This window comes from Phalaenopsis equestris, unplaced genomic scaffold (assembly GCF_001263595.1).
Source record: "Phalaenopsis equestris unplaced genomic scaffold, ASM126359v1 Scaffold235840, whole genome shotgun sequence".
Taxonomy (NCBI): domain Eukaryota; kingdom Viridiplantae; phylum Streptophyta; class Magnoliopsida; order Asparagales; family Orchidaceae; genus Phalaenopsis; species Phalaenopsis equestris.
In genome coordinates this window covers 41,056-55,358 of record NW_018253697.1, presented here as the reverse complement: position 1 = coordinate 55,358, position 14,303 = coordinate 41,056, and the positions used below count along the sequence as shown (strand labels likewise).

General features: G+C 34.9%; 2 protein-coding genes across 2 annotated transcripts; both read right to left on the bottom strand.

Annotated features, from left to right (window-relative positions):
- Positions 1 to 4,336: 4,336 nt before the first annotated feature.
- Positions 4,337 to 5,703, bottom strand: LOC110039209 (the record flags this gene model as incomplete). The annotated part of the gene is given in 1 exon segment (XM_020744200.1): positions 4,337 to 5,703. A coding segment is annotated over 1 exon segment (1,052 nt), but the record flags the coding sequence as incomplete, so codon positions are not given.
- A 6,330-nt stretch (positions 5,704 to 12,033) lies between these two features.
- On the bottom strand, positions 12,034 to 13,904 carry LOC110039208. The gene is made up of 4 exons (XM_020744199.1): positions 13,767 to 13,904; positions 12,876 to 13,172; positions 12,563 to 12,646; positions 12,034 to 12,507 (listed from the first exon to the last, which is right to left on the bottom strand). Exons 1-4 carry the CDS (start codon positions 13,902 to 13,904, stop codon positions 12,034 to 12,036), a joined length of 993 nt encoding a protein of 330 aa, XP_020599858.1.
- Positions 13,905 to 14,303: the final 399 nt, after the last annotated feature.

The window sequence follows — 14,303 nt, the reverse complement described above, 5'->3', positions numbered from 1 at the left end:
GCTTAGACTGAAAGGAAAATTTTATAAGATGGTGGTGAGACCTGCAATGCTCTATGGCGTTGAATGTTGGCCTTTAAAAGAGAAGCATAATAATAAGTTAAGTGTTGCTGAGATGAGAATGATTAGGTGGATGAGTGGCTTTACACTTAGAGACAAAATGCGGAATGAATATATTCGTGATAGGGTTGGTGTAGCTCCTGTGACAGACAAAATTAGAGAAAGTCGTCTTAGATGGTTTGGTCATATTAAACGTCGACCATTAGATGATCCGATTAGGAGAGTAGATGTTTTAGATTTGACTTGTGTTAAGAAAGGCAGAGGTAGACCTAGGAAGACTTGGGCTTATTGTATTAAAAATGATCTTAATTTACTAGAACTAAATGAAAATATGACACTAAATAGGACGCAATGGAGAAAAAGGATTCATGTAGCCGACCCCACGTAGTGGGATTAAGGCTTTGTTGTTGTTGTTGTTGTTGTATTTAAATATTAATTCAATTTTTGAAGTAATTTTTTAATGTCAACCATTTTTCATACGCTAAATCCACCAAGAAGTTGAGTCGTGATCCCTCCGTTGCGGAACTGCATGTCCGAATTCATCGCGCCCAAGGACTGCATAGTTGGTCTCGGAGCATTCCATGCGGATTGTTGTAAGTTAAAAACCTTATATTAAAGGTTTATTTTAACTTTTGAAAGTGTCATTTGAACGTTGGTTTTCATTATTGAGGAGTTCGAAAAGCTTCCGGAGAGGCACTTGGCCACTCAAGCCCAGACTAACATCAGCAACAGCGGTAGTCAGTCTACCACCACGCGGTCCGAGTACAAGCTTTAGACCCAGGCAGTAGGGAGGAAGAAGGGGATGATTTATAGCCTTGGAGTGAAGGGCATAGCCTTCGAGGCCGAGCTCTCCTGTGGTCCCGTTCTTAGTTCCCTGAGCTTCTCACAGCCAGACCAGGAGGCTCTTGCCAGGTAGGTTGCTGCAATGAACGAGGAGATCCGCCAGTTGCGCGGGCAAATACTACAAGGCCAATATAGAGTCAATGACCCTATAACGTGCATGGCGGAGACCTTAGCAGATAGTTAGGGCAAGCAGCCAATGACATTTGTGCTGCAGAATGATGGAGATGATGAGTAGTTTTTTTAATGTTTTCTTTTATTTATAAGCATTACGTTAAAACATTTGTTGTGAAACTTTTTAGATTAACTTTACTATTCTTAACCCACTCTAGAGTCTCAATCTCCTCAATGAGCCAAACATAGCCAGATCCCAAATTATATATAGAGCTCTCCTTAATTTTCAAATGCAACCACCCTCGTCTAAAATGAGAACCCAAGATCTCTTCATATTTGATCTTTTCTTGCAAGTCAAATTCAATCATCACTCGAGCTAACATAACCCTCCTGATTCCCTCCCAACATGTTTTTAATCTTCTCTACTAGAAGCCACAAATCTATCTTCTCTTCAACTATTATCTCAGCTAAAAACATCTTTTCTCATATTGTATCATAAGAAATACTACATGTACTTATGTTTAGCTTTTCACTTTTATTATGATTTTATTATATCATTTTCTTCTTTTAATTTGATTCTATTTGTTTGTTTTGCATTCAAATACCAAGTTTGGCATAACCTAGATCTTGAAAGTTACACTTCCAATTAAAATTTTATTCAAATAATTGTTTTATTTTTTTACATATCTATAACCCATATTTAAAATCACAAAACCAAAAAATTATTTCACTTGACCAATTGTAAAAGAGTTCCTATGGATAAAAAAAACTGTTGAAGTGAAACAATATCATAAAAGGTTGTGACAAAGCAAAGTCACTTGAAGTAAGACTAGGTTAACAAAGAGCTCAGTAAGAAGAAATTATTAAAGGCTCAATCAGAAACTGAACAAGATCCAAAAAAGGAAGCCAATCAAAAAAATTCAGACATGTTGATAGATGAATCTGACCACAAATAAGTAATTGGAATGGATTTATCAAATAACTCAAAAATAATATAAAGCCATGGCAAGGAAATCCAACGAATTGATAGGCTCAAGAAAGAAACAAAGCGATAATATCAAAAAATCCCACATGTTATCTTTAATGAATTCCCTTGACAAATGGAGGATAGAGATTTAATAAGGGATACAAGTACATTTCAAAATTTTCATGTAACATCTTATTTCAAAATAATAAAACAAACTAAATGCTAAGACAAATAATTATCAGTTTATTTTCACAAATTACTCAACATGCAATATTACTGGTCAGGTTTATTTTATTTTAAAGCTAATAAGGATTGAAAAGTTGATATGATTTACAAAGTAAACCTGAAAGAAATGTTGCAAGTTGAGAAATTTATTAAAAAAAAATGAGGATTACTTGTCTCAACATTGCACAACAATCAACACATCAACAATAATAAAGAACAAGTTTTTATCCAACTAAATGGGGTCGGATGCATGAATCTCTTTTCCTCATTGCGTCCTATTGAATGTCATGTTTTCATTTAATTCTAATAAATTAAGATCACTTTTTATATAGCATGTCCGGGTCTTTTTAGGTTTGCCTCTAGCTTTCTTGGGTCTTTTTAGGTTTGCCTCTAGCTTTCTTGGGTCTTTTTAGGTTTGCCTCTAGCTTTCTTATCATAAGTAGAATCTAAAAACGTAATGTGACCATCAGAAACTGAACAAGATCCAAAAAAGGAAGACCAAACCATCTAGGACAACCTTAGCTAATCTTGTCTGCCACTAGAGCTACACCAACCTTATAATGGATATATTTGTTTCGCATGTTGTCTCAAAGTGTAAGGTCACTCATCCACCTGAGCATTCTCGTCTCAGCAAAACTTAGTTTTATGCTTCTCTTTTATAGGCCAACACAGTGCACCATTAAGCACATTAAGCACTACAGGTCTCACCATCATCTTATAATTTTTTTTTTTTAAGTCTAAGTGGTACTTTTCTATCACACACTAGGCCTGATGCATTCTGACACTTCAACCATCCAACTTGAATTCTTATAATAACATCCCTATATATATCACCATCACTTTGAACAATAGACCCAAAACAATAAACCCGAGATCTCTAAAACCAAACAATCAAAATTCATAAAGTCAAATTTTTACATAGAAAAAAAAAATTTAATAGAGACCATAATTTTTACATAAAAATTTTGAAAATAAAAAATTCATAAATTCGGACTTAGTTGAAATAATCCAAAATATAAGTAATATTATAGATATCTAATTTTCTTCAAATGAAGAAAAATAAATTACAAATATGGATTGCTAGCTTAGCCTCTTACAAATGTAGTAAAGAATATGTGCAGTAATGGAGGACACTCATCCGTCGGCCGATATCAATGTCATCAACAAACAATGGAGATCAAGAGAAAATCATTAGGTGATAGCAATTAGGCAACGACAATCAAGCGACAACATTAAACAATAATAGCAAGTCTACAGTGATTGGGTGATGTCATTTAAGTAAGGACAGTAGGATTACAGTAGTCAGGCAATGGTTCCTAGTGATGGTAACTGTCAGCATCTTTCGTCATACACGGCTTTAAAATTTTTCAAATCTTTAATATCTCTCCACTTTTAAGTCCCCAAATTACACTTTTGCTAAGTGGCATTTAGAATTTTAGCCTGAATCTTAGACCATTCCATAGGCATTTAAATGTCATAATTATATTAGAAATAATATGTGGTCTTCGGCTCGTTTGTTCCTCTCATCATGATACTCATTTTGATTATAAATACACAAGTTTAGAAAATCATCTAATCCCTCAAATAGAACTATAAGTTTACAGGTATGCTTCAAGTGTTTATGTTAGCTCATTAAGACTCGGATCAAATAATTTTCATATCATTAGGCGTGTCTTATTAAAACATTCATTATGACTATAAGTTTATTAAAATTAGAATTTAGATGATCCTGAATTTAGATCCAAAAATTTGCAATTCAAATATTACGCCAGTATGCTTTTCAGATGGATATTTTGGAAATGTATCAAATAAATTACATAGAAACACAAATTTTGCATTATTTCAATGCAAAGCTTAAGAGTTTGTTTGCCAAAATCCGTAATTCTAAAGTATTAAATCACTTTCATGGTTGAAGCGCTTCAATACAAGTTTCCAAGCTGTTTAACATGGTAAGGATTCATGAAGACAATCTGAAACAAACTCAAAATGATTTAATGGTACTTTCTATGAAACAAAGCATGCCATTCTACAAAAACTCACGATAAAAACAAGTACTGAAGTTTCTGCCTCAAACAAATCTCTCAAAGCATAGAAAATTCAAATTCACTTGCAAAGAAAAAAGATGCAGATTTACCATCTTGTTCCGCCTGAAAACTATAGCTTGGGAAAATACTTTTTGTGAGGAGTTGATCTGTAGGGTGCGTTCTTTGCATAAAGTCATCAACTGGAATGGGTAGCTGAAATTGAGCTTCAACACCATGGCCTGCTGCTCTCATCTCTGAACAATTGAAACTCGCCATGGATTTTGGCATTAGCTTGAAAGTAATAGAACAACGCCCGTACATATTGCCATCCATGTTACCTACGTCAGTTCTGTGAAAAGCTGGACTTACATAACCAGCAGTTGCCTGGTAAAGTGCAAGCCCGGGATACACAAGAGCATCTTGGGGACCAAGGTCCCCATCAACAAGTAACCATCTACCATGAAAGTCCTTTATATGCAAGCCTGCCCTATCTGATTTGACAAGTGTGATTAAACTCTTTTCTACATGGTGTTCTTGGTCTGAGAACATGACCAATTGTCCATCATCCGATGCAGTTAAGGCATGGTGTTGTGCACCTTGGAAAGAAGGCCTTGAGTGACAGCATACTGAAAGAACTGAGGAAGATATTTCTCGACCCCTTAGAGGAACGTTGTCAAGAATTTCAGTGAATGAGAAGCTGCGTAAGTTCAAAGAAAAACTTATAGCATCCAAGATATGTCGAGCAGCCTTTCCAAGCAATGCAAATATATCAGACAAACCAGCTGGAGGAAGTTCCATAGAACTATTTGAATCAGCTGAAGTAAATCCTGGCCTATAATCATAAGTCTCCTGCCAATACTGAGGATCTGCATAATAACCAGAGGTCTTACACCACTCACGGGAGTCACTAGTGTGAGCCATCTCAGCAGGGGAGTATGCTCTTTGGTGAAAAAAAAGACGGGCTGATTCAAGACTGGATCTTAAAAGAGCACCATCAGCAATGGGCAGCTGAATGATTGCAGCAGAATACTGAGCAAGGGATTGTGTCAACGTTGATATAGAAACTTTGTATGATTCTGAAGGAAGCCCCTCAACTGCTATCAAATCAGTAAGCCGCACACGACCAATAGATGGCAGAACGGTCTCGGTCATAGCATTCATTAAAATTGAAAAGAAACTATCAGGTTAACAAAGAGCTTACAGATCTCCAAGCTGCATATAAAAAATCTCAGAAGAATAATACGATAAAACATGCGAATTATTTATAAAATGGAGGCACATAAGCAGAGAACGTTACCCATCTACAGCCCCAACATATGAAAAGCTCAATGCAGTGAAAGAGATAAGAACTTTTTTTTTTACTAAGCTTCTTCATGTGGTGTATGTAGCTGCCCAGCTTACAGTTTACATAATCTTTTATGATTAGATTTTATAATATTTTAGCTAATCAAGTATTCTATTACTTAATATTGTGTTTAGAGTTTCATATTTACATACACACGTAGTGGGATTAAGGCTTTGTTGTTGTTGTACCCACGATGGATAAGAACTCTCATCAGACTCACATCTGAGGTCGACGTCGGGGATGAGGACGAGAGAGGGAAAATCCAACAATTGACTTGAAGAAATCATCAAAGTTCAAAGTTAGTTTGGAATTTGAAGAAGAAAAAGAAAAATAAAAGAAAATGTTGATAACTTTGAAAGAACCAAATTTCAATGTATCTCTTAAAAAAGAAGATAAAGGAGAACAATTTGAGTCCATGTATGAATGAAGTAATCACTATATACATAATATGACCATAACACCAATTTCTCCATAAAAAAATTGAGAATTTAGTGGTCAATGAAGTGTATGGTGAGAATAGAAAACCTATTAAATTCCGCCTTGGTTCTATATCTACTCGTTTTGAGACAAATGTAAAACTTGAAGAAGAAAATCTTATGAAATCATTGAAAATCCCTTTCGAACTTTATTCTGTGTGGTTAAAACTTAGTCAAAATGGTTTGATATATAAATAATGGACATTAGATATGTCTTATCATTTTGAAAAATTGTTGAATGAAATCAAACAAAACCATAACTCTAAAGAAGGCATTGGGTTTGGTACCCTAAAACCTCTAGATGACACATAGTTTTGCCTAGTTGTCACTAAAGGACATGATTCTAAGCAAACATCTGATCTTGCAATCAAAGATGTGCCGCCATAATTTGAAGAAGACATTAAATCAATAGTAGATGAACTGGAAGAAATAAAATTAAGAATGGAAGAAAATATGAAGTTGACTTTTATTAGTTCATTCCTTAATGAAATTGAAACAAAAGAAATAGTTCATCTATTGACAAAATACAAAGACTGCTTTACTTGAAGTTATGATGAAATGTCTGGACTCGCTCCAGAAGTTGTAGTCCATAAACTTGGATTGGACCAAAATCCAATTCTATTTAAACAAGCTCCAAGACAAATGAGAGTTTAAATAAAACAACAAGTCATTGTTGAAGTTAAGAAATTAATCGTCGTCGGCTTTATTCAAGAAGAAAAATACCCGACATGGCTGGTTAACATAGCGCCAATAAAAAAGAAATGCAGTTAAATTTGAGTCAGTTTAGATTTCAAAATTCTAAATAAGGCTTGTCCAAAGGACAAATTTCCTTTACCAAATCCAATGTTGTTGGTCGACATAAGAAATATTCACCTTTATAGATAGATCATCTGGATACAATCAGATCAAAATGACTCTAGAAGATGAACCAAATAATGCTTTCAAAACACCCATCTGAATATACTTCTACAAAGTAATGACGTTCAGATAGAAGAATGTTGGTGCTACCTTTCAAAGGGCCATGACACAAATCTTTGACGAACTGATCCACAATTAAGTTGAATGTTACGTAGATGACTTAATTGCCAATAATAAACAAAAAGATGATCATGTATGAATTTTGAGAATCATCTTTAAACGGTTACAATAATTTAATCTTAAAATGAATCCTTTAAAGTGCACCTTTGGTGTCACCTCATGAAATTTTTTACGATTTGTTGTTCGACATCGTGGGATCGAAATTGACTCCCTCAAAATTGAAGCTATTTTGATCATGCCTCTCCCAAAAAACTTAACCCAACTACAATCTTTCCAAGGAAAACTAGCATATATCCGACTTTTAATTTCCAATCTTTTAGGTAGGTGTCAAACTCTCACCGTCTTGACCAGAAAAGTTACCAAATTTTTGTGAGAATGAAAATGCCAACACGCCTTTGAAAACATCAAACAATATTTGACAACACCTCCTATTTTAGTAGCCCCTATATTAGGGAGACCTTTAGTTCTCTATACTGTGGCATTAGACAACTCCCTCAGAGCATTACTGGCTCAAGTTAATGATGAGGGTTAAAAAAATGGATTGTACTACTAAAGTCATTGTTTGATCCCAGCTGAAATAAAATATCTTGCAGTTGAGAAGCATTGTTTAGCCTTGATCTTCGTAGTTTAAAAGTTAAGACATTATGTGTTATTTCATAAGGTAACTCTTATATCAAGATTTAACCCTTTGCTATATATAATAATTCGACCAAAATTTTATGGAAGATTGGCAAGGTGGCCAATGATATTGCTTCAATTCGACATAACATTTGTATCGCTACGTGTTGTCAAAGGACAAATTTTAGTAGAATTTTTAGCTACACACTCAATACCAGCTGAATCTCCTCTTAAAGATGATTTGCCCGATTAAGTATTGAAAAATAAGAAATTCTGACAGACAAAAATGGGAATTATATTTGACGGAGCTTCATTTGCTCAGAAAGACAAAAACAGACAAACAGTTATACCTAGCAAAGCTAGATTAGGATTATTTCTCCTCACTCCAGAATAAGCAATGATGTCATTTTCCTGTCATCTGCATGAACCGTGCACTAATAATGAAGCTAAATATGAAGTGCTAATGACCAGTTTAGAACTGACGATACAAATAAAATAAAAGATATCAACATCTATGGAGACTCTCAATTGACATCAATTAAAATGAGGGAAAATACAGAACTTTGAAACCGTGACTTGAACAATATTTCTATTACACTCTAAAATTGCTTTAAAAAATCTAAAATGCAATGTTTTTCCAAATCTAGAGATGAGAAAACTATCTAGCAAAAGCTTTATCTAAACTAGCAAAAGAATTCACTTGTTCAGAAGAGGATGATGTTCCAATTTCCATAAGAGGACGATGAATTCTCTCCCAAATTGACAATGAAAATTTTAACAAAATTATTGAAGAGACAATGACGACAACAATCGATAAATAAAAAGATGGTTGGCAATAACTAATTATTCATTATCTGCAAACCGAACGATTAGCTAAAAATGGTTCCCTTACAGCCCAAATTAAACAAAGAGCATTGTCTTACGCTCTAGTAAACGATGTTCTTTACCGACGATCTATCGATCAAATGTGGTTAAGATGTTTAAACCAATATGAGGCTTGAGAAATTATTAAAGAAGTTCATTCACGTCTAGGTGGTGAAGACCAATCTAAACCAAAAATCAAGATGAAGATGAAAATAAAAAGAATGGGATACTATTGGCCGACGATGTTGATTGACTGTTTCAAAACTGCAAAGAAATGTCATCAATGTCAAGTACATTGAGTGTTCTTACATTAACTGCCAAATGTATTACACCTGCCAATTGCATCTTGGCCATTTGAATATTGGGGTACGGACATAGTGGCCCTATAGACCCACCCTCCATCATCTAAAGGACATCGATTCATTATAGCAGCTACAGATTACTTCTCCAAATGGGCAGAGGCAGTACCACTCATATATGTCAAAGTAGAACAAGTTCTCCCTCTTATCAAAATGCGCATTGTCTACTAATTTTGAATTCCTCGTTGGGTTATATCAGACAACAGAATAGCCTTCAAAAATACAAAAATGAAGAACTTCATCCAAAAACAAGGAATAGATTGGAGATATTTGACAATTTACCACCCTAAAGCTAATGGTTTTTTTCGAGGCTTATAACAAAACACTAGTCCAAATTTTGAAAAAGACATTGAATAATAGCCCGAGATAATGACATGAACGATTGCTAGAAGTTCTATGGGCCTATCGTACTACATACCAAACACTAACACGGTCAACACTCTTTGCTTTGCTATGTGGTTCTGAGGCTGTACTTCCACTTGAAATGTAAATTCCTTCTTTCAGTATTGCAGTTGCAAACAAAATCACTGAAGAAGAAAATGCAAAACAACAACTTGAAAAACTTGAGAGTTTGGAAGGCAAACGACTGCAAGCTCAAAAGAATCTTGAACTATATCAAGCAAAAATTGTACTGGCTCACGACAAATTGGTCCTCCCTTGGACATTTCAAATCTGGTTTTTGGTCTAATTACTATGAAGAACTATCCTCTCTCATTGAAAAGTAAGTGGAAAATTCAAATCAATATATGAGGGTCTTTATGTAGTTGAAAAGACATATTTGTGAGGATTCTGTGAGTTGGTCGATTATCAAGAAGATTTACCCCCAATCAATGAGCAGTATTTAAAAAAATGTTATTAAGCTTGAAAACAATGACTTGTCTGTAAATTGAGAAAATAATAATAAAATGAATTTGATTTTCTTTCAATGTTGTCTCTTTGAGATTTCCTTCTTGCTCATTAAACAGGTGCTTGTGAGCATGCCTTCATAAAACAAATTGAATGAATCCTCAAACAAAATTTCTTGCCATTCATAATAATTGACCTAAAACCAGATCTGACATGTTTACATTAACCTACTAATTGCAGGGAAAATGTCAAACAACAGACTTTTTTTTCACTTTTCGAAGCTGTGTATGGTTGGCATTGGATCACTGATCCATCGACCAAGGATAAAGAATCCATTTTGATTTTCATCTGACACAAGTTGAATTATTGTATAATGGACCACCGCTATCCATTGTCAATAAATAAGAAGCAGATAGAAAATCACCTGTGATGCAATTCAAAACCTGACAACGAAATGTCACTAAGGAAAAATTGAAACTGACAGAACATAAAAAAAATTTGACACTGGAACACTGAAATCAGTGGTGTTTGCTGCAGCAGCAAAAGGAATTGTGAAAGCATCCACTGCTAGAGTCAATAAAATAACATTAGGATTGACTCACAGTTAAATGCAAACCTGTAACAAATGACTTAAAAGAGTTGAAGAAAATGAAAGATAAGACATGGGTCCCATGGACGAAGATGGCAAAGAATTTCAATTTACAATTCTTGAGTATACAACCGATGAGGTACAATCTATTTTAAGATTTAAAAATTTGGATCCTAAAGAAAAAGAAGCAATAAAAAGGAACGTCTTCTCCCTAAGTCCGTATGTATTGGTTCTTGACTTCACAACATCAGATGAACCAACTGACAGACAAATTATTTCTAAAGAAGAGCTGAAGCGCATTCAGACTATCACATGACACTATTCTAAACAATTTAAATAGGTTGATGCCCTTACAATCAACATACTTGAAGGTATTTAGTTGGTCACTATAATCTTTGATGAAGAAGAACAAGCGACTATCGTCAAACATATGATGGAAGTGCATGATCGTGGATGAGATGGACATTTGAAAAGGAGAACATACTCTGAACAAAATAATTGGATACGTGGCAAAGGATGAGTAAATATCCAATATGGATGTTGCTATAATTATGCTAAAGACAAAGATGGAAGCACTCCAGGGATCTTACAACATGAAAAAGTGGATCTGATGCCTACAGTGATTATATAGATCATCAAATGATTGATGACTTGAGACATAATGCCATCCAGTTGTATTCTAGATAGCTGCATCATCAACATCTTTGAAGAGGGAGAATGTATCCCTCCTCATATTAACAATCATGATTTAGAGAGACCTTTTTATACACTATCATTTCTGAACAGATGTTCTATCTTACTCGGGCAAGAAATACGGGTAATGGGCTCAATAGAATTCTGTGGTTCTTATCAGAATCCCCTCTGATGAGGATTAGCTGTAGGGTCTGTTTGGCGCAGCTGCAGATTCTCAGCTTTTCAGCTACAGCTACGCTGCCCCAGAAAGCAGCTGTAGGAAAGTAGATGTGGGGAAGCTGACTGTCTGTTTGGTGTAGCTGCATGAAAAATGCTGTGAGCCAGTTGTTTCATGTAAAAATGACTGAACTGCCCCTGTTTGTTAAAATTGTTTAAAATTTATGATTTATTTGTATAAATATGGGTTTAATATACATAAATATTAAAAAAATATTATTTGTTAATTAACTAAATGAAATATATTGTTTTTAATATTTGTTTTTATAGAAATTATTAAAAAAATTTGTAATTTTGAAAACATAGAGGTTTTAAATTAATATTTATCTATATATCAATGTTTACAGATATTTATTCGTCTGTACATATAAAAATTGAGAAATATATTTTTTAGAAGCATAAAATTAATTCTCCATACTGAATATTTTAAAAGTTGATATAATTTAGAGTATTTACATAAATACCACATAATTCATGTCTCAACATATTAGACACCTAAAATTACATATTTTCTTGGATAACACAATTTTTCAACATCATATAGTGCATGACAATCTAAATAGCTTCCAGCTAAATGCAAATAATATAGAGCATTATAATCCGTAAAATGCTCTTTTGATAACCATCTATAAAGTTATTTATTACATCACCAGTCTCAATAAGGTAACTTCTACTACGAAACACTCGTAAGTTACAAATATTTTGTCTTTCTAACAAATTGAAAATCAGTCACATATTAACCAACATATTAGTAATTTGTTCTCAAATTGCCGCTATTTCAGTCGCACCTTCCCCTTCCTTAGTACAAATGGTTGATTGTTCGCTGTCATCTCGTATCATAGAACTACCAATTTGATTTTCAGATGGGTCTTCAACTAATTCCTGTTGGTTCGCTTCGGCAGTGAGGAAATCAACGTCATATCGAGACGGGTGCCGCCTAATATAATTGTGTATTATCATTGTCGCTATCACAATCTGAACCTGTTTTGGAAATGGGTAAGGAGGCATATCACGTAAAATCACCCATTTCTTCTTCCAAACACCAAATGTCCTCTCGATGACGCCTCGCAAAGAGGAATGTCCTTTGTTGAATACCTCCTTTCTGGTTTGTGTTATATTACTTGCTCGTTCAAAATTAGGTATATGATATCTGGTATCAGGATATGGTTTGAGATACCCTCGCTGCAACGGATAACCGGCATCCACCAAATAATACTTTCCTTTAACGTGTTTAACCTTCATTTTCACATTTAAACAAAATACAATAAATATTTTCCCAGATGCAACATACCTTGAGGAGGATGAGGAAAACTATAATGCGGATTCCGTGTTGCACTCTTGAAAATTCTACTGTCATGTGCACTACCCTCCCAACCTGGCATAATAAATGTGAAACACATATTGAAGCCACGGCCTCCCATGACATTTTGGGTTGGGGTTCCACTACGTCCGATAAATGCAACTTTCTCATCATTTGACACTCATGCATCAATATGTGTTCCATCTATCGTACTGATGCAATCCTAAACATGTGTCGTTACTAATTCATTAATTAATGTCATGCTTTCATCTTAAATTTCAGTAAAATAAGATTAAATATGTACCTTAAAGAATGACATATAGCGTCGATCGTGGCGAATCTCCGCAGGAGTTTGTGAAAACGTTGGGTCTGTTGGCTTTATGACTTGTTTGGCGAGGCTCACCAAAGCACTCAAACCCACTGAGAAGTACCTGCTAATGGTCTCTGATGAGTGTTGGAAGCATTCCATCGCACCACGCATTGACTCGTTCTGTGATAATATATACAGAGTAATCGCCAATACCTCTCGATCAGTCATCCTCATAGACCCGTGAAGGCCATGAGATCCAATGAGTTCTGATAAAAGATCTGTAAAAACATCCTGTATCATGTGAAACTTGTTGTGAAATCTTGTGGGATGTCCGGCAAGCATTTCTGCAATCCATTTGTCTCCAAAATGTGATGATGTGTAACATGGAGAACGGTCGGAGAACGGTCAATCATGGAGAACGGTCAATGTATGTGTTGTAGTACTCTACAAGCAAGTTGATAGCTATGTTTCTCCATCTACGACGTACTTAGTTTGGGTCCATAATGATGAATACTGGACACATTTTGACAAAGAAAACTAAATTATTAAGCTAATCATCACCACAAAAAGAAGCCTATTATTTAACCTATGACAAGTAATAACACAAGCATTCAATATAGACCGGAGTAATGGAGCTCTAAGAAATTTTAACCAACAAATTAGATTTTCGCAGTTTTCATAAAGATAGTTAGATCTAAAAAACAAATTAAAATGAAAGGTCTCAATCAACAACAGTTCAAATAACCAGGTCTTCTCATAAACTGTTTAGATAAGCACAAAGTAAATACTAAAGATCTCCATTCAGATTTTCCTGCACTCATAAAAATGTCGTAGATACGACACCCTTCGGTCTTTGTCAATTGCTGTGAAAAAATCTCTATGCACCGAATCTTGAAGCAGCTCAACAGCAAAGTAATAAAGCTCATCATCCGCTGCAATACTCGGATCCTGTTCTAAAATTGCCACAACCTCATTAATTGACGTTTTCTGCACTTTATGTGGGGCATCGTTGGAAGAATCCATAAGGCACGATATTTGGTTTCAGATAGAAGCAGCTCCACCCTTTTTTTTACCCTCGAGCCTAGATCCCTTCGAGTGGTTCGTGGATTGAATCTCAGTTGGACCTGGACTTGGGAAATCAGGTGAATCATCTGAAAAGCTGACAGGAACATTGTCTTGTGTTTCACCAAAGCCTACCTCGCTTAGAGTGCATGCATATTTTCTTGTGGCGACGACACCCCAAAACATCAGGTCTAACTTCTCCTCCAAATCGGGTTCAATCCCACAAGTTTTATATTTTTTTGCTGCAGGCACCACCTAGAGAAAAAACCTAAATCAGTTCTACATATTGAAATAGAAATATATTCTTAAAATTATCAACAATTACAATTACTAACCGCGATCCTTTCTGCCCACCAATCT

Bases quoted from the DNA above. Each gene is read 5' to 3' on its own strand.
- LOC110039208 (XM_020744199.1), bottom strand. From the start codon at position 13,904: ATGGATTCTTCCAACGATGCCCCACATAAAGTGCAGAAAACGTCAATT. The intron at 13,173-13,766 runs GTGCATAGAGAT...CACATGATACAG, and splicing joins TTGAGCTGCTTCAAGATTCG to GATGTTTTTACAGATCTTTT. The intron at 12,508-12,562 runs GTATGTTGCATC...GTGAAAATGAAG, and splicing joins TTTTCCTCATCCTCCTCAAG to GTTAAACACGTTAAAGGAAA.